A 20,022-nucleotide genomic window follows, 5' to 3' on the forward strand; every position below is an offset into this window, starting at 1 on the left:
TTATATTTGTACGTTTTCAGAAAGATAATACCAACAGTTCCATTTAATTGTTAATAGTTAACCATCGTATCTAATAAAGTTATAAACATGGCTGCGCCCTTAGATAAACTTTTTACACGTGAATTAGAGCGTAATGACGATGAGATAGTGAAAATAAGCCAGTCAGAAATCGGCGATGTCGGTTGTGTGGTCTGGGATGCAGCTATCGTTCTCAGTAAATATTTAGAAACACATGACTTTGACGGTGGCAAATCGTGGATGGGAAAGAAAGTCGTCGAACTAGGTGCAGGGACGGGTGTTGTAGGATTGTTTGCAGCAAGTTATGGGTGTGTATGACTTGACAGATATGTGTGATGATGTCAGTACTAGAGCACTGTTACCAGTGTCAATGTGAGACAGAAGTACATGTCTTACGACAACCTGAACACCATCAGCTAATGATTGGCCATACGACTAAGGGAGGTAACCATTTGTATTATCGAATGATCAGTTTGAAGCGCTGGTAAAATATTTAAAACCACACTATTTACATCACCCACTGTATCATATCAATGATGAATTGGGCAGTTTGCTGGTCAAAGCATTCCTGATTCAAAGGCTGGTCGTATGGGATGTTTTTTAATTTGCCAGTTTCCGGAAGTGAAATGTTTATGACTTTTAACCAAAAGAAATGTCAAACATTTAACTATCCTATTTGTTAGAGATACAAAATGTTTTTCAAAATCTGTGTATTTAATAGACATGATCAATCTTGTATCTCTATAAGTATGAACTACCACTTTATGACAGTCAAAGATCTTAAACAGTCTTTATGTTTTTGTCTTCAGAGCGGATGTGATCATCACAGATTTACCCGAGTTTGTTCCTCTGATGGAATTGAATATCAAGGAGAATACTCACATCATCAGCGGATCAGCTGAGGCATGTACTCTGACGTGGGGTCAAGACAAGTCAACAAAGTTTGACCACATTGATTTCATCATCATTGCAGATTGCATTTATTACGAAGAGGTATTTGTCATTATAAACTCTGTGTTGTATTGTTGTATTATCACTTAATGAAAGAATCAATATACTGTATTCGACGTAATAAGCACCCCACTCTAATAAGTGCCCACAGCGATATTTGCTAATATATTGGCTAGTGAACAATCCCAATTAGCACGCTTTCCGATGGATCAATGTACAAAAGACTTATTTATTCACGTATAATACGCACTCGTGTGTTATATGCACCCTTAATTATGGGCAATTAAATTCTGGAAAAATATATCTGTCGTATATAAACATTTCAGGCTGTCAGCATAAACCACGAAATTTATCTTTCAACTCTGTTTTTTTCACCAAAATAATATTCTAATAAGAGCCCCCTATTTCTAATTTTTAGAAATATTCCAGCTATATGACGGCAATCTATAAATAAGTCTGGACAAGACAATCCAATGATTGAGCATCAATCCACGCCATGGGGATCGATGACATTAATCAACCAAGTCAGCGAGCCTGAAATAGATCTTTGAGATACCTTGATTGAAATTAAGGGAGTCTCTCTTGTCTGCATCCATGTCCAGTCTTTATTGAGACATTATGATACAGTGTCTCCAAACTTAGTAACCATAGTCATGATGGAAACAAGGTTAACCAGTTACTGCTAATTTAGAACAGACAATAATCATGGTCATGTTCCATAAGTCAGTGGTAGAAACTGGAACTAGTCCTATAGGCCTTGCCAAACTGCCCAATACTAAAGGTGTTATAAGGTCAAGTAGAAATTTGCCCTGTTTAAAGGTTTTGCTATATGTTATTATAAGGACTGGTGGACTAAGAGTGTTAGTTTCTATCACTGTCAGCATTCAAAGTTAACATGAGTAAGCAAGGTTCTGTGGTCTGTGAGGTTTACACCTATATATTGAATGAAGGGACCTTTGACGTCAGAGTTATGACAGGACCCTTGACTTTCATTCTTACTTTTGAACACTGTGATATAGTGAAATTCTGGAAAGAACTGTTCCAAGTGACATTGTCTGGATTAATATCAATGAGTCATGGGCACCGGTAATGTTCTGGTTTAATCATAAATGTCACAGGGTATATAGGATCAGGACTAATAGAGTGAATGAGTGAGTGAGTTGGGTTTAACGCCGCTTTTAGTTTTAACAGTATTCCAGTTATATAACAGCGTGTCAGCTTAATGTGGGAGGAAAGCCCGCAGTGATGGAGGTCTCAGACGTTTACCACTTCGGTGAAACCCAAGAGCACGGGTATGGTGCTCACAAACCTAGAAACATAATCGGGCGACCTGGGATTCAAACCCACAATCATAGGTTTCTAGCGTGCCCAAGGGACGCAACTCTGCACAGCTAATCGCTGTGCCTTAGACGACTGGGCCACCCGTGCCCCCCGGACTAAAAGAGAATCTCACCTGTCTCTTAATATAAACCATGTCAACACAAGTCGAGATATTTGACATCAATAGACACATGGGTGAGATTCTATTTAGTATTTATCTTCCTCAATCATTCTTCTAATTTTTTTCAGTTTGTAAACAGTAATAACCAGTGTCCTGAGTGTAAATAGTAATCAAAACAGCTTGAGTGGCAGAGAGATTAGTGATGTCATTTGATTGTGACATCATAGCAACAATGATGCACAATGTTCTGCAAAGCGCTGTGATACAATTTCATGGAAGTGATATCTCCTGTGGGATCCGTGTTGGAAGATAAGCAGGTTTTCATTGAAGATTCAAAGTTGCTTGAACCACAAGTTTAATTCCATTTAAGTTCTTCTTTTACTAATCATGCAAATAAGGCCGAGATATTTATGTATACCTGCTCCAGTAATCATGAATAATACTGTGAGGGTTCTGGGTCATAGGCTCCCTGTACCTGTGGGTTGTGGTAAGAGATGACTGAACTGGAGATCAGATGGCCAGGTTATGTGACTTGGCTGATTGTGTGTCACCTTCATCTGCCAGTGTGGGATGTGTGGGACTTGGCTGATAGTGTGTCACCTTCACCTGCCAGTGTGGGACTTGGCTGATTGTGTGTCACCTTCACCTGCTAGTGTGGGATGTGTGGGACTTGGCTGATAGTGTGTCACCTTCACCTGCCAGTGTGGGACTTGGCTGATTGTGTGTCACCTTCACCTGCCAGTGTGGGATGTGTGGGACTTGGCTGATTGTGTGTCACCTTCACCTGCCAGTGTGGGACTTGGCTGATTGTGTGTCACCTTCACTTGCCAGTGTGGGATGTGTGGGACTTGGCTGATAGTGTGTCACCTTCACCTGCCAGTGTGGGACTTGGCTGATTGTGTGTCACCTTCACTTGCCAGTGTGGGACTTGGCTGATTGTGTGTCACCTTCACCTGCCAGTGTGGGACTTGGCTGATTGTGTGTCACCTTCACTTGCCAGTGTGGGACTTGGCTGATAGTGTGTCACCTTCACCTGCCAGTGTGGGACTTGGCTGATTGTGTGTCACCTTCACTTGCCAGTGTGGGATGTGTGGGACTTGGCTGATAGTGTGTCACCTTCACCTGCCAGTGTGGGATGTGGGGGACTCGGCTGATTGTGTGTCACCTTCACCTGCCAGTGTGGGATGTGGGGGACTTGGCTGATTGTGTGTCACCTTCACCTGCCAGTGTGGGATGTGGGGGACTTGGCTGATTGTGTGTCACCTTCACCTGCCAGTGTGGGATGTGGGGGACTTGGCTGATTGTGTGTCACCTTCACCTGCCAGTGTGGGATGTGGGGGACTTGGCTGATTGTGTGTCACCTTCACCTGCCAGTGGGGGACTTGGCTGATTGTGTGTCACCTTCACCTGCCAGTGTGGGATGTGGGTGACTTGGCTGATTGTGTGTCACCTTCACCTGCCAGTGTGGGACTTGGCTGATTGTGTGTCACCTTCACTTGCCAGTGTGGGATGTGTGGGACTTGGCTGATTGTGTGTCACCTTCACCTGCCAGTGTGGGATGTGGGGGACTTGGCTGATTGTGTGTCACCTTCACCTGCCAGTGGGGGACTTGGCTGATTGTGTGTCACCTTCACCTGCCAGTGTGGGATGAGGGGGACTTGGCTGATTGTGTGTCACCTTCACCTGCCAGTGTGGGATGTGGGGGACTTGGCTGATTGTGTGTCACCTTCACCTGCCAGTGTGGGATGTGGGGGACTTGGCTGATTGTATGTCACCTTCACCTGCCAGTGGGGGACTTGGCTGATAGTGTGTCACCTTCACCTGCCAGTGTGGGATGTGGGGGACTTGGCTGATTGTGTGTCACCTTCACCTGCCAGTGTGGGATGTGGGGGACTTGGCTGATTGTGTGTCACCTTCACCTGCCAGTGGGGGACTTGGCTGATTGTGTGTCACCTTCACCTGCCAGTGTGGGATGTGGGTGACTTGGCTGATTGTGTGTCACCTTCACCTGCCAGTGTGGGACTTGGCTGATTGTGTGTCACCTTCACCTGCCAGTGTGGGATGTGGGGGACTTGGCTGATTGTGTGTCACCTTCACCTGCCAGTGGGTGACTTGGCTGATTGTGTGTCACCTTCACCTGCCAGTGTGGGATGAGGGGGACTTGGCTGATTGTGTGTCACCTTCACCTGCCAGTGTGGGATGTGGGGGACTTGGCTGATTGTGTGTCACCTTCACCTGCCAGTGGGGGATGTGGGGGACTTGGCTGATTGTATGTCACCTTCACCTGCCAGTGGGGGACTTGGCTGATAGTGTGTCACCTTCACCTGCCAGTGTGGGATGAGGGGGACTTGGCTGATTGTGTGTCACCTTCACCTGCCAGTGGGGGATGTGGGGGACTTGGCTGATTGTGTGTCACCTTCACCTGCCAGTGTGGGATGTGTGGGACTTGGCTGATTGTGTGTCACCTTCACCTGCCAGTGTGGGATGTGGGGGACTTGGCTGATTGTGTGTCACCTTCACCTGCCAGTGTGGGATGTGGGGGACTTGGCTGATTGTGTGTCACCTTCACCTGCCAGTGTGGGATGTGTGGGACTTGGCTGATCGTGTGTCACCTTCACCTGCCAGTGTGGGATGTGTGGGACTTGGCTGATTGTGTGTCACCTTCACCTGCCAGTGGGTGACTTGGCTGATTGTGTGTCACCTTCACCTGCCAGTGTGGGATGTGTGGGACTTGGCTGATTGTGTGTCACCTTCACCTGCCAGTGGGGGATGTGGGGGACTTGGCTGATTGTGTGTCACCTTCACCTGCCAGTGGGGGATGTGGGGGACTTGGCTGATCGTGTGTCACCTTCACCTGCCAGTGTGGGATGTGGGTGACTTGGCTGATTGTGTGTCACCTTCACCTGCCAGTGGGGGATGTGGGGGACTTGGCTGATTGTGTGTCACCTTCACCTGCCAGTGGGGGACTTGGCTGATTGTGTGTCACCTTCACCTGCCAGTGGGGGATGTGGGGGACTTGGCTGATTGTGTGTCACCTTCACCTGCCAGTGTGGGACTTGGCTGATCGTGTGTCACCTTCACCTGCCAGTGTGGGATGTGTGGGACTTGGCTGATAGTGTGTCACCTTCACCTGCCAGTGTGGGACTTGGCTGATTGTATGTCACCTTCACCTGCCAGTGTGGGATGTGGGGGACTTGGCTGATTGTGTGTCACCTTCACCTGCCAGTGTGGGATGTGTGGGACTTGGCTGATAGTGTGTCACCTTCACCTGCCAGTGTGGGATGTGGGGGACTTGGCTGATCGTGTGTCACCTTCACCTGCCAGTGGGGGACTTGGCTGATTGTGTGTCACCTTCACCTGCCAGTGTGGGATGTGGGGGACTTGGCTGATTGTGTGTCACCTTCACCAGCCAGTGGGGGACTTGGCTGATTGTGTGTCACCTTCACCTGCCAGTGGGGGACTTGGCTGATTGTGTGTCACCTTCACCTGCCAGTGTGGGATGTGGGGGACTTGGCTGATTGTGTGTCACCTTCACCTGCCAGTGGGGGACTTGGCTGATTGTGTGTCACCTTCACCTGCCAGTGTGGGATGTGGGGGACTTGGCTGATCGTGTGTCACCTTCACCTGCCAGTGGGGGACTTGGCTGACTGTGTGTCACCTTCACCTGCCAGTGTGGGATGTGGGGGACTTGGCTGATTGTGTGTCACCTTCACCTGCCAGTGTGGGATGTGGGGGACTTGGCTGATTGTGTGTCACCTTCACCTGCCAGTGTGGGATGTGTGGGACTTGGCTGATTGTGTGTCACCTTCACCTGCCAGTGGGGGACTTGGCTGATTGTGTGTCACCTTCACCTGCCAGTGTGGGATGTGTGGGACTTGGCTGATCGTGTGTCACCTTCACCTGCCAGTGTGGGATGTTGGGGACTTGGCTGATTGTGTGTCACCTTCACCTGCCAGTGTGGGATGTGGGGGACTTGGCTGATTGTGTGTCACCTTCACCTGCCAGTGGGGGACTTGGCTGATTGTGTGTCACCTTCACCTGCCAGTGGGGGATGTGGGGGACTTGGCTGATTGTGTGTCACCTTCACCTGCCAGTGGGGGACTTGGCTGATTGTGTGTCACCTTCACCTGCCAGTGTGGGATGTGTGGGACTTGGCTGATAGTGTGTCACCTTCACCTGCCAGTGTGGGATGTGGGGGACTTGGCTGATTGTGTGTCACCTTCACCTGCCAGTGGGGGACTTGGCTGATTGTGTGTCACCTTCACCTGCCAGTGAGGGACTTGGCTGATCGTGTGTCACCTTCACCTGCCAGTGTGGGATGTGGGGGACTTGGCTGATTGTGTGTCACCTTCACCTGCCAGTGTGGGATGTGGGGGTCTTGGCTGATCGTGTGTCACCATCAACTGCCAGTGTGGGATGTGGGGGACTTGGCTGATTGTGTGTCACCTTCACCTGCCAGTGGGGGACTTGGCTGATTGTGTGTCACCTTCACCTGCCAGTGTGGGATGTGTGGGACTTGGCTGATTGTGTGTCACCTTCACCTGCCAGTAGGGGATGTGGGGGACTTGGCTGATTGTGTGTCACCTTCACCTGCCAGTGTGGGATGTGGGGGACTTGGCTGATTGTGTGTCACCTTCACCTGCCAGTGGGGGACTTGGCTGATTGTGTGTCACCTTCACCTGCCAGTGTGGGATGTGGGTGACTTGGCTGATTGTGTGTCACCTTCACCTGCCAGTGTGGGACTTGGCTGATTGTGTGTCACCTTCACCTGCCAGTGTGGGATGTGGGGGACTTGGCTGATTGTGTGTCACCTTCACCTGCCAGTGTGGGATGTGGGGGACTTGGCTGATTGTGTGTCACCTTCACCTGCCAGTGGGGGATGTGGGGGACTTGGCTGATTGTGTGTCACCTTCACCTGCCAGTGTGGGATGTGGGGGACTTGGCTGATTGTGTGTCACCTTCACCTGCCAGTGTGGGATGTGGGGGACTTGGCTGATTGTGTGTCACCTTCACCTGCCAGTGGGGGACTTGGCTGATAGTGTGTCACCTTCACCTGCCAGTGTGGGATGAGGGGGACTTGGCTGATTGTGTGTCACCTTCACCTGCCAGTGTGGGATGTGGGTGACTTGGCTGATTGTGTGTCACCTTCACCTGCCAGTGGGTGACTTGGCTGATTGTGTGTCACCTTCACCTGCCAGTGTGGGATGTGTGGGACTTGGCTGATTGTGTGTCACCTTCACCTGCCAGTGGGGGATGTGTGGGACTTGGCTGATTGTGTGTCACCTTCACCTGCCAGTGGGGGATGTGGGGGACTTGGCTGATCGTGTGTCACCTTCACCTGCCAGTGTGGGATGTGGGTGACTTGGCTGATTGTGTGTCACCTTCACCTGCCAGTGTGGGATGTGGGGGACTTGGCTGATTGTGTGTCACCTTCACCTGCCAGTGGGGGACTTGGCTGATTGTGTGTCACCTTCACCTGCCAGTGGGGGATGTGGGGGACTTGGCTGATTGTGTGTCACCTTCACCTGCCAGTGTGGGACTTGGCTGATCGTGTGTCACCTTCACCTGCCAGTGTGGGATGTGTGGGACTTGGCTGATAGTGTGTCACCTTCACCTGCCAGTGTGGGACTTGGCTGATCGTGTGTCACCTTCACCTGCCAGTGGGGGACTTGGCTGATTGTGTGTCACCTTCACCAGCCAGTGGGGGATGTGGGGGACTTGGCTGATTGTGTGTCACCTTCACCTGCCAGTGTGGGATGTGGGGGACTTGGCTGATAGTGTGTCACCTTCACCTGCCAGTGTGGGATGTGGGGGACTTGGCTGATTGTGTGTCACCTTCACCTGCCAGTGTGGGATGTGTGGGACTTGGCTGTTTGTGTGTCACCTTCACCTGCCAGTGTGGGATGTGGGGGACTTGACTGATTGTGTGTCACCTTCACCTGCCAGTGGGGGACTTGGCTGATTGTGTGTCACCTTCACCTGCCAGTGGGGGATGTGGGGGACTTGGCTGATTGTGTGTCACCTTCACCTGCCAGTGTGGGATGTGTGGGACTTGGCTGATTGTGTGTCACCTTCACCTGCCAGTGTGGGATGTGGGGGACTTGGCTGATTGTGTGTCACCTTCACCTGCCAGTGTGGGATGTGGGGGACTTGGCTGATAGTGTGTCACCTTCACCTGCCAGTGTGGGATGTGGGGGACTTGGCTGATTGTGTGTCACCTTCACCTGCCAGTGTGGGATGTGGGGGACTTGGCTGATTGTGTGTCACCTTCACCTGCCAGTGTGGGATGTGGGGGACTTGGCTGACCGTGTGTCACCTTCACCTGCCAGTATGGGATGTGGGGGACTTGGCTGACTGTGTGTCACCTTCACCTGCCAGTGTGGGATGTGGGGATACAGCTCTCAGTCATTGTTTTGCACACACATAAGAGTCCCACGAAGATTCCAGGTTAAAATTGGTCTTCTGCAACCCACGCTTGTCATAAGAGGCGACTAACAGGATTTGGTGGTCAAACTTGCCGACTTGGTTAATGCATGTCATCTTATTCCAATAGCGTGGATCGATACTCATGATGTCAATCACTGGATTGTCTGGTCCAGGCTCGATTATTTACGGACCGCCGTCAAATAGCTTGAATATTGCTGAGTGCAGTGTTAAACTGAAATACAAACAGTTGCTACGATATGCTAAATGTATTGCTTGTGTTAAAGTCCCTGGAGCCCCTGGTGTCAACTATCACTGAGCTGAGTGACATGGAAACTACAGTGTTGTGTTGCTATGAGCAGAGGGACACTGGCAATAAGCCAGAGCTGGAGAAAAAATTCTTCCAGGTTAGTATGCATCCCGTTTATGGGTTGATGAAAGTAATACAGTGGGAATTTGTATGGGTGCCATGCATGGTTGAAAAAAAGTTAAACACAGAATTTGTGTGCATGCCATGCTTAGTTGTAGACATTTAGTCTCTGAAATATCCTTCTTGACTCTAAAAATATATAAAAAATATCCTATGCTGATGAGGAATAGAGCTAGCTTGAGCTGGCTAGACTTGCTTTTGTATGCGTTTCTAGATGGTACTGTACTGGGTCAGGTAGCCCTTGGAGGCTGTGGTTCCAGTCCCAAGTCAGCGTCCAATATGGCAGCCATATACATGTATATGATCCATGGTACTGTACTGGGTCAGGTAGCCCTTGGAGGCTGTGGTTCCTGGTGCCAAGTCAGCGTCCAATATGGCAGCCATATATATGATCCATGGTACTGTACTGGGTCAGATAGCCCTTGAAGACTGTGGTTCCTGGTGCCAAGCCAGCGTCCAATATGACAGCCATATACATGTATATGATCCATGGTACTGTACAGGGTCAGATAGCCCTTGGAGGCTGTGGTTCCAGTGCCAAGTCAGTGTCCAATATGGCAGCCATATATATGATCCATGGTACTGTACTGGGTCAGGTAGCCCTTGGAGGCTGTGGTTCCAGTGCCAAGCCAGCGTCCAATATGGCAGCCATATATATATGATCCATGGTACTGTACTGGGTCAGGTAGCCCTTGAAGACTGTGGTTCCTGGTGCCAAGCCAGCTTCCAATATGACAGCCATATACATGTATATGATCCATGGTACTGTACTGGGTCAGGTAGCCCTTGTAGGCTGTGGTTCCTGGTGCCAAGCCAGCGTCCAATATGGCAGCCATATATATGATCCATGGTACTGTACTGGGTCAGATAGCCCTTGGAGGCTGTGGTTCCAGTCCCAAGTCAGTGTCCAATATGGCAGCCATATATATGATCCATGGTTCTGTACTGGGTCAGATAGCCCTTGGAGGCTGTGGTTCCAGTGCCAAGCCAGCGTCCAATATGGCAGCCATATACATGTATATGATCCATGGTACTGTACTGGGTCAGGTAGCCCTTGGAGGCTGTGGTTCCAGTCCCAAGTCAGCGTCCAATATGGCGGCCATATACATGTATATGATCCATGGTACTGTACTGGGTCAGGTAGCCCTTGGAGGCTGTGGTTCCAGTCCCAAGTCAGCGTCCAATATGGCAGCCATATACATGTATATGATCCATGGTACTGTACTGGGTCAGGTAGCCCTTGTAGGCTGTGGTTCCTGGTGCCAAGCCAGCGTCCAATATGGCAGCCATATATATATGATCCATGGTACTGTACTGGGTCAGATAGCCCTTGGAGGCTGTGGTTCCAGTGCCAAGCCAGCGTCCAATATGGCAGCCATATACATGTATATGATCCATGGTACTGTACTGGGTCAGGTAGCCCTTGGAGGCTGTGGTTCCAGTCCCAAGTCAGCGTCCAATATGGCAGCCATATACATGTATATGATCCATGGTACTGTACTGGGTCAGGTAGCCCTTGGAGGCTGTGGTTCCTGGTGCCAAGTCAGCGTCCAATATGGCAGCCATATATAAATGATCCATGGTACTGTACTGGGTCAGATAGCCCTTGAAGACTGTGGTTCCTGGTGCCAAGCCAGCGTCCAATATGACAGCCATATACATGTATATGATCCATGGTACTGTACTGGGTCAGATAGCCCTTGGAGGCTGTGGTTCCAGTCCCAAGTCAGTGTCCAATATGGCAGCCATATATATGATCCATGGTACTGTACTGGGTCAGGTAGCCCTTGGAGGCTGTGGTTCCAGTGCCAAGCCAGCGTCCAATATGGCAGCCATATATATATGATCCATGGTACTGTACTGGGTCAGGTAGCCCTTGAAGACTGTGGTTCCTGGTGCCAAGCCAGCTTCCAATATGACAGCCATATACATGTATATGATCCATGGTACTGTACTGGGTCAGATAGCCCTTGTAGGCTGTGGTTCCTGGTGCCAAGCCAGCGTCCAATATGACAGCCATATATATATGATCCATGGTACTGTACTGGGTCAGGTAGCCCTTGAAGACTGTGGTTCCTGGTGCCAAGCCAGCTTCCAATATGGCAGCCATATACATGTATATGATCCATGGTACTGTACAGGGTCAGGTAGCCCTTGTAGGCTGTGGTTCCTGGTGCCAAGCCAGCTTCCAATATGGCAGCCATATACATGTATATGATCCATGGTACTGTACTGGGTCAGATAGCCCTTGTAGGCTGTGGTTCCTGGTGCCAAGCCAGCGTCCAATATGACAGCCATATATATATGATCCATGGTACTGTACTGGGTCAGGTAGCCCTTGAAGACTGTGGTTCCTGGTGCCAAGCCAGCTTCCAATATGGCAGCCATATACATGTATATGATCCATGGTACTGTACTGGGTCAGGTAGCCCTTGTAGGCTGTGGTTCCTGGTGCCAAGCCAGCGTCCAATATGGCAGCCATATATATGATCCATGGTACTGTACTGGGTCAGATAGCCCTTGGAGGCTGTGGTTCCAGTGCCAAGCCAGCGTCCAATATGGCAGCCATGTACATGTATATGATCCATGGTACTGTACTGGGTCAGGTAGCCCTTGTAGGCTGTGGTTCCAGTCCCAAGTCAGTGTCCAATATGGCAGCCATATATATGATCCATGGTACTGTACTGGGTCAGATAGCCCTTGGAGGCTGTGGTTCCAGTCCCAAGTCAGTGTCCAATATGGCAGCCATATATATGATCCATGGTACTGTACTGGGTCAGATAGCCCTTGGAGGCTGTGGTTCCAGTGCCAAGCCAGCGTCCAATATGGCAGCCATATACATGTATATGATCCATGGTACTGTACTGGGTCAGGTAGCCCTTGTAGGCTGTGGTTCCAGTTCCAAGTCAGTGTCCAATATGGCAGCCATATATATGATCCATGGTACTGTACTGGGTCAGGTAGCCCTTGGAGGCTGTGGTTCCAGTCCCAAGTCAGTGTCCAATATGGCAGCCATATATATGATCCATGGTACTGTACTGGGTCAGGTAGCCCTTGGAGGCTGTGGTTCCTGGTGCCAAGCCAGCGTCCAATATGGCAGCCATATACATGTATATGATCCATGGTACTGTACTGGGTCAGGTAGCCCTTGTAGGCTGTGGTTCCAGTCCCAAGTCAGTGTCCAATATGGCAGCCATATATATGATCCATGGTACTGTACTGGGTCAGGTAGCCCTTGGAGGCTGTGGTTCCAGTCCCAAGTCAGTGTCCAATATGGCAGCCATATATATGATCCATGGTACTGTACTGGGTCAGGTAGCCCTTGGAGGCTGTGGTTCCAGTCCCAAGTCAGCGTCCAATATGGCAGCCATATATATATGATCCATGGTACTGTACTGGGTCAGGTAGCCCTTGAAGACTGTGGTTCCAGTGACAAGTCAGTGTCCAATATGGCAGCCATATATATGATTCCATTGGAGTTCTTCACTTGTGTATATCAGTATGTACAAGATGCAGTTTATTCCCTAACTGTGCAGTTTGTTGCATGTCCTCCACCTGTGTTGCAGCTGATCAGGGAATCATTTGATGTGTCAAAGATCCCTCAAGAAAACCAAGATCTTCATTTCCGAAGTGAGGACATTCACATCCTCAAGTTCACCAAGAAGCAGATTGCTGATGCAACATGATGTCCTGGCAGAGAGAAAACAAGGTATCCATGGTAACAACAGACTAATGGAATCTCAGGAAATTATTTTTAGCATAAGACAGACTCCTTATTCTTGTGCTGGGACTAAATACTAGTGTCATATTGACTCTCGAGCAGGCTATGTGTGTTTTATATGTGTGTATCTTATGTGTTCTGTACAAAGAGGGTATCCAAGTATTATCTTATATGTTCTGTACAAGGAGGGTATGTAAGTATTATCTTATGTGTTCTGTACAAGGAGGGCATGCAAGTATTATCTTATGTGTTCTGTACAAGGAGGGTATGTAAGTATTATCTTATGTGTTCTGTACAAAGAAGGTATGTAAGTATTATCTTATGTGTTCTGTACGAGGAGGTTATGTAAGTATTATCTTATGTGTTCTGTACAAGGAGGGTATGTAAGTATTATCTTATGTGTTCTGTACAAAGAAGGTATGTAAGTATTATCTTATGTGTTCTGTACAAGGAGGTTATGTAAGTATTATCTTATGTGTTCTGTACAAGGAGAGTATGCAAGTATTATCTTATGTGTTCTGTACAAGGAGAGTATGCAAGTATTATCTTATGTGTTCTGTACAAAGAAGGTATGTAAGTATTATCTTATGTGTTCTGTACAAGGAGGGTATGTAAGAATTATTTTATGTGTTCTTACAAGGAGAGTATGCAAGTATTATCTTATGTGTTCTGTACAAAGAATGTATGTAAGTATTATCTTATGTGTTCTGTACAAAGAAGGTATGTAAGTGTTATCTTATATGTTCTGTACAAGGAGGGTATGTAAGTATTATCTTATGTGTTCTGTACAAGGAGGGTATGTAAGTATTATCTTATGTGTTCTGTACAAAGAAGGTATGTAAGTATTATCTTATGTGTTCTGTACAAGGAGGGTATGTAAGTATTATCTTATGTGGTCTGTACAAGGAGGGTATGTAAGTATTATCTTATGTGTTCTGTACAAAGAAGGTATGTAAGTATTATCTTATGTGTTCTGTACAAAGAAGGTATGTAAGTATTATCTTATGTGTTCTGTACAAAGAAGGTATGTAAGTATTATCTTATGTGTTCTGTACAAGGAGGGTATGTTAGTATTATCTTATGTGTTCTGTACAAGGAGGGTATGAAAGTATTATCTTATGTGCTCTTACAAGGAGAGTATGCAAGTATTATCTCATGTGTTCTGTACAAGGAAGGTATGTAAGTATTATCTTATGTGTTCTGTACAAGGAGGGCATGTAAGTATTATCTTATGTGTTCTGCACAAAGAAGGTATGTAAGTATTATGTTATGTGTTCTGTACAAGGAGGGTATGTATGTATTATCTTATGTGTTCTATACAAAGAGGGCATGCAAGTATATGTAAGTATTATCTTATGTGTTCTGTACAAGGAGGGTATGCAAATATTATCTTATGTGTTCTGTACAAGGAGGGTATGCAAGTATTATCGTATGTGTTCTGTACAAGGAGGGCATGCAAGTATTATCTCGTGTGTTCTATACAAGGAGGGTATGTAAGTATTATCTTATGTGTTCTGTACAAGGAGGGTATGTAAGAATTATCTTATGTGTTCTGTACAAAGAAGTTATTTAAGTATTATCTTATGTGTTCTGTACAAGGAGGGTATGTAAGTATTATCTTATGTGTTCTTACTAGGAGAGTATGCAAGTATCATCTTATGTGTTCTGTACAAAGAAGGTATGTAAGTATTATATTATGTGTTCTGTACAAGGAGGGTATGTAAGAATTATCTTATGTGTTCTTACAAGGAGGGTATGTAAGAATTATCTTATGTGTTCTTACAAGGAGGGTATGTAAGTATTATCTTATGTGTTCTGTACAAGGAGGGTATGTAAGAATTATCTTATGTGTTCTGTACAAGGAGGGTATGTAAGTATTATCTTATGTGTTCTGTACAAGGAGGGTATGTAAGTATTATCTTATGTGTTCTGTACAAAGAAGGTATGTAAGTATTATCTTATGTGTTCTGTACAAAGAAGGTATGTAAGTATTATCTTATGTGTTCTGTACAAGGAGGGTATGCAAGTATTATCTTATATGTTCTGTACAAGGAGGGTATGTAAGTATTATCTTATGTGTTATGTACAAGGAGAGTATGCAAGTATTATCTTATGTGTTCTGTACAAGGAGGGTATGTAAGTATAATCTTATGTGTTCTGTACAAAGAAGGTATGTAAGTATTATCTTTTGTGTTCTATACAAGGAGGGCATACCTCGCACAAGTTAATGAACACTTGATATTATGAACTGATGACATAGTGAACATAATTATCAAGAAACATTTGCTGACAGAATGAAAAGGAATGGATTTTTATTTTAATTTTGAGGTATTTCCAGGTTTAATTTGGGAGTTTATAAAGACATTTCCTGTGGACCTTGGGTCATTGTTGGCACCAGAGAACACTAAGATAAATCTATGAGTACTCTTCTTCCTCCATAATTCTATGTGTTATTTCTTCTGTTGACCTGCTACAGCTACTAGGACGATACAGGAGGATGTCAGGAAGAATGACCTTCTATTCTGATTATGATGGTCAGTGCTGATCTCCTAACCTACAACTCAAACACGCTGTTGGTGTGCAAAGGAAACAATACATGCATGTTCGACTCTGACATTGACAAGAGGAAAGCTGCTCATTGGCATTAGAATATGAACATGCTGATGTTCTTGACATTCTAAACCATCATCTGTGAACCATTCCAGCACACCCCTGTGCGGACCTGGAATAGGATCTGTCCCCAACACTCTATTGAATTGAACAAGGCAATACAATTTGATTTGGCGGTCAGACCCAATGACTTGGTTGATTGTGTGTCATTACATCCCAAAAGTATATGTTGTTCATGATGTCTACCACTATTTTACCTGGTTGGGACTGATTGTTTGCAGGTGGTTGTGACAAAGCTGGTGTTTTGCTGACTACCATAAAAGATTAAATAACGCCAGCACAAGAATGATTTATATATAGATGTCTGCCTAGTCAAAATTCATGAAAGGGAGATAACTTTAGTGTGAAAGTGTTGCAAAGATTGCACTTTTTGATAATGACCTCATGGTTGGTGGGTGACCAACTGGTTTATGGTGCAGCAATTCAAGAGTTGTGTCCCTTGCCTGTGGCAGGAATTGCTTGTCATTGGTTTGAATCCAGATTTACCCTAATATATTATAATCCTTGGTTTTAGTACCATAAACTGCCTCCGTGGTCTAGCAGTAGAGCATCCGCCCAGAGAGCGGAAGGTCCAGGATTCGATCCCCGGCCGCTTCATACCAAAAGACGTTAAAAGATGGCACTTGTTGTTACCCTGTCTGGCTAAAATAAGGAATGGTCGGCTCGGAGTCAGTATACTGTGCCTGAGTGGGGTATTCATGTTAAACTGCGGCATGGTATCTCAGTGGGCTAGCACTATAAATCGGCATCAGTCTGGACTAGCACAAGCAGCCACACACACACATCGCTATATAAGTGCAATAATCTTGGATGCGACATAAAAAACCCATTTCACCTCACCTGTTAAGACCATGCCCATGTTCATGAGGTTGACCAGTTACAAATGTTTAATACACATGTTAGTGAGGCTCTCCTCACGCATTAGTTGCCTTGCTGTTATGTAACTGAAAACTGTTGAAAGCAAACCAAACAAATCCCAATGGTTGGTGAGATTACTTACACACAGTAACAGCTGACTTGTTTTGTTATGTCATTAAGATTACTGTTCCAGAAGCTGGATCTACTGGAAAAAATTGTTAACATCCACCATTGTAATTTGTGTACAGGAATCTGTGGTTCTTTTATGTGATGTGTGCTTTCAGCTTGTTTAGTTAGATTTCACATAACATATTTGTTTCTCTCATTGTAACCATGGAGGGTGGTACAAATCTCTGGCTTTTACATAAAAAATGAAACTGACTTATACAAAATAGGCATAAAAACTGACCTGAATTGCACCTGCGGCAACTTCATAGAAAACTCTTTCCACTATTTGTTTGAATGTCCATTATATATAAGTAAATGAGTGAGTGAGTGAGCGAGTGAGTTGGGTTTAACGCCGCTTTTAACAGTATTCCAGTTATATCGCGGCATGTCAGCTTAATGTGGGAGGAAAGCCCGAAGTGATGCAGGTCTTAGATGTTTACCAGTTCGGTGAAACCCACGAGCACGGGTATGGTGCTGACAAACCTAGAAACATAATCGGGGCGAACCGGGATTCGAACCAAAAATCATAGGTTTCTGGCGTGCCCAAGGGACGCAACTCTGCACAGCGAATCGCGGCGCCTTAGACGACTGGGCCACCCGTGCCCCCTAGTCAAAGAGAACAACTTGTAATACATATGTATTTAAGCCAGTGCAATCTTACATCAATCAGACCAAATGCTTTGTCAAATCATCTTAAAGTCTGCCGAACATTTTGTTTTTATTTCCATTTTCACAAAAATATATAAATCCTAATGCTTAAACACAATGCACAAAAAAAAATTGAAAATGGAAACAAAAGTGAAACCGGCAATGAACTTTATGATGATGTGGGCAGTGCCTGAGAACCAAGACTATGTTTTTAGCCCTGCATGAAGAGGATAAAACAAGAACTGGTTCGCGCAGACTCAGAATACTTGGTCTGTGTTGGGGATACAAGTTAAACTGCAGCATCTTAACTCAGTGGGCTAGCACTATAAAACCGACATAAGTCGGACTAGTACAAGCACACGCACAAGAGATGCAAGTAACTATATAAGTGCAATAATGTTGAACATGCCGCTAAACCCCATTTCCCCTCATGTCATAATGAATGTATCATTTCACCTCAAGGCTAGCTAGCGGCCTTAGTGCCAGGTCTAGGTTGTAGAGGGGTTATATCTTTACTGTTTACATGTCAGTGTAGCATCTTATTTATTAAACCTGCATTCATTTGATGTATTGTTCCATTTGTCTATTAAATCTCCTGTTCTTAAGAACATTAAGACATATACTTTTTTCTAGATTTCACACTATTTTTCTGATACAACAATTACCAAAGGAAGACATCTTATTCTTGAAGAATCAAAGTTCCACACAAGTCAAACTTTTAAGGCAACTATAACATATACTTTCATCTTTAGTTTCCCAAAACAACAAAACATACTTAACCTAATACATTTATTTACAAACTTTTCATACACATTATCTTGAATTCTAAAGAATTATTTACATTCACAAAATGAGGTATATGAAACTTGTGGATGAAAGTAAAGTTATGCTGACTTCACAGTACATTCACATGAATTTCAAATCTTTGTACATGTGATGGTACACAACAAACTCTATTCCATGTTCAGCTTAAAGCGGAGTCCAGGTGCAGCACGATATCGGAACGTTCCTGTCCATGTCTGACTTTCTGTATCAGTAAAATTTCCGTCTCCTTCCATCCTGAAGAAAAATGTTTCACATTTTAGCCACATCCAGAATTGAAGTCTGGTCTCGCAATACATTCCAGAAAACTTTTGAAATATACTACTCAAGTTTTGATGTGGACATTTCTTTCTATATATCAACAAATAACAGAAATGCCCCTATTAATAGTAGTAGTATGTGCGAAAGAAAGCAATGTCCTAGTTCTGTCTCACAGAAAATGATACTGACGTTATATTCACTATGAAAAAATGTTGCCAAAATTGAATTATTACAACAAAATTTGACTGTTATGCTTCTTACTTGTTTTCAACAAATTGTCCTTCATAAAATGATCCATTTGGCCAAACGTATTTTCCTATTCCATGAAACTGGTTGTTGTTGAACTCTCCAATATAAACATTGCCAGATGGATGGGTCAGCTTCCCCTGACCATTCATCTTGTCCCCTGCCCACTGTCCATCATACACCACACCATCTGCTGTTGTGTGTGTCCCCTCCCCGCTCCTCTCCAGGGCACCAGCCTCTGTCTTGCTGTACTCTCCATCTGCAGCAACAATGTTTCATCATAGCAGGGATGCAGCTTGGCACCAGCACAGTTCATATCATGTTAATGGAATCCTGATGGGCTACAAAAAGCTCTTGGTTAATTTGTACAGCTGCATATACATCCTATACATGAGTTTACATCTTAATATAAATGGGATGACTGTTGAAGACCTGATGAAAGAGTGAGTAAGTATGGTTAATAGTAAATACTGAAAAGTATTTCAGTTATATCACTGTGTGTCTGCTTAATATGGGAGGAAAGGCCAAATTGATGCTGGTCGTTACAACTTTGAGAACAGGTATGGTTTTAACAAATTGAGACTCTTAATCTGTCAGATTGATGAAAGATGCTGTGATATTTTTAAATAAAGTTGTGTTTGTAAGCATCCTTGAAACGGATAAATTATGTTCAAGATTGTTCGATACAAAAAATGACATGATATTTTAATCCCTAATTGCTAAGATAAATAAAGTTGCTGTTATACAAACTCCCAAAAGTATGTAATTAATATATAACTAGATATAAGTATTTTCCTCAGTACAACTGATGTCAGAATGTTTTCTTTTTTTTGTCAGTAATAGAGGTGACAAGGTAACATTTTTTCAAAGAGAATTTGTTTAAATACATCCAACATTCATTTTATCTACTGTTGTAAGCCATAAGGCATTTCTTGCTATGTCCTTTGTGATCAATTTCACAGCAATATGATGCAAGATGTTCAGTTGTGATTACTTCCTCCCCACTAGGTATCAGTATAGAATTAAGTACATCGTTTGTTTAAAGATATATGTAATACTTACCGTATTTGTCTCCATTGGCAAACATGTGCACTCCTTTCAATTTTTCTTCAGGTCCATCATCGGCCTTTTTCTTGTCTTTTTTCTTTTCTGAAATTATAATCAAATATAATCAAACAACATAACTTAGTCGAAGTATTAAATGGTGTCTTTAAACAGTCTTTGAAAACAAATCTTCATCACATACCCCCTGGCATGACTGTCAAGTTGAAAATGAATCCTTCGTTGTCGCTTTGTTATTGAATGGGCGCAGCCATTTGTAATTGATTTCCATAGCAACACGATCTCGCGAGAATGTGAGAGAGA

General features: G+C 45.1%; 2 protein-coding genes across 3 annotated transcripts; one reads left to right on the forward strand and one right to left on the reverse strand.

The window, feature by feature from the left end:
• Nucleotides 1-53: 53 nt before the first annotated feature.
• On the forward strand, nt 54-16,233 carry LOC124147867 (protein N-lysine methyltransferase METTL21D-like). 2 transcript variants are annotated; one of them, XM_046518678.2, is made up of 5 exons: nt 54-326; nt 828-1,011; nt 9,121-9,240; nt 12,830-12,981; nt 15,461-16,233. In XM_046518678.2, exons 1-4 carry the CDS (start codon nt 88-90, stop codon nt 12,947-12,949), a joined length of 663 nt encoding a protein of 220 aa, XP_046374634.2. In that variant the 5' UTR covers nt 54-87; the 3' UTR covers nt 12,950-12,981; nt 15,461-16,233. The 2 variants fall into 2 exon arrangements, with proteins under 2 accessions (XP_046374634.2, XP_046374633.2); XM_046518677.2 differs by having other exon boundaries at nt 12,830-12,972; nt 15,461-16,230.
• A 1,870-nt stretch (nt 16,234-18,103) lies between these two features.
• On the reverse strand, nt 18,104-20,022 carry LOC124147868 (MORN repeat-containing protein 2-like). Its single transcript, XM_046518679.2, has 4 exons — nt 19,904-20,022; nt 19,720-19,806; nt 18,673-18,916; nt 18,104-18,387 (listed from the first exon to the last, which is right to left on the reverse strand). The coding sequence occupies exons 1-4, from the start codon at nt 19,911-19,913 to the stop codon at nt 18,282-18,284; spliced, it is 447 nt and encodes a 148-aa protein (XP_046374635.1). The 5' UTR covers nt 19,914-20,022; the 3' UTR covers nt 18,104-18,281.

Source organism: Haliotis rufescens, unplaced genomic scaffold, assembly GCF_023055435.1.
Source record: "Haliotis rufescens isolate VD_foot unplaced genomic scaffold, xgHalRufe1.0.p SCAF_1, whole genome shotgun sequence".
NCBI lineage: Eukaryota > Metazoa > Mollusca > Gastropoda > Lepetellida > Haliotidae > Haliotis > Haliotis rufescens.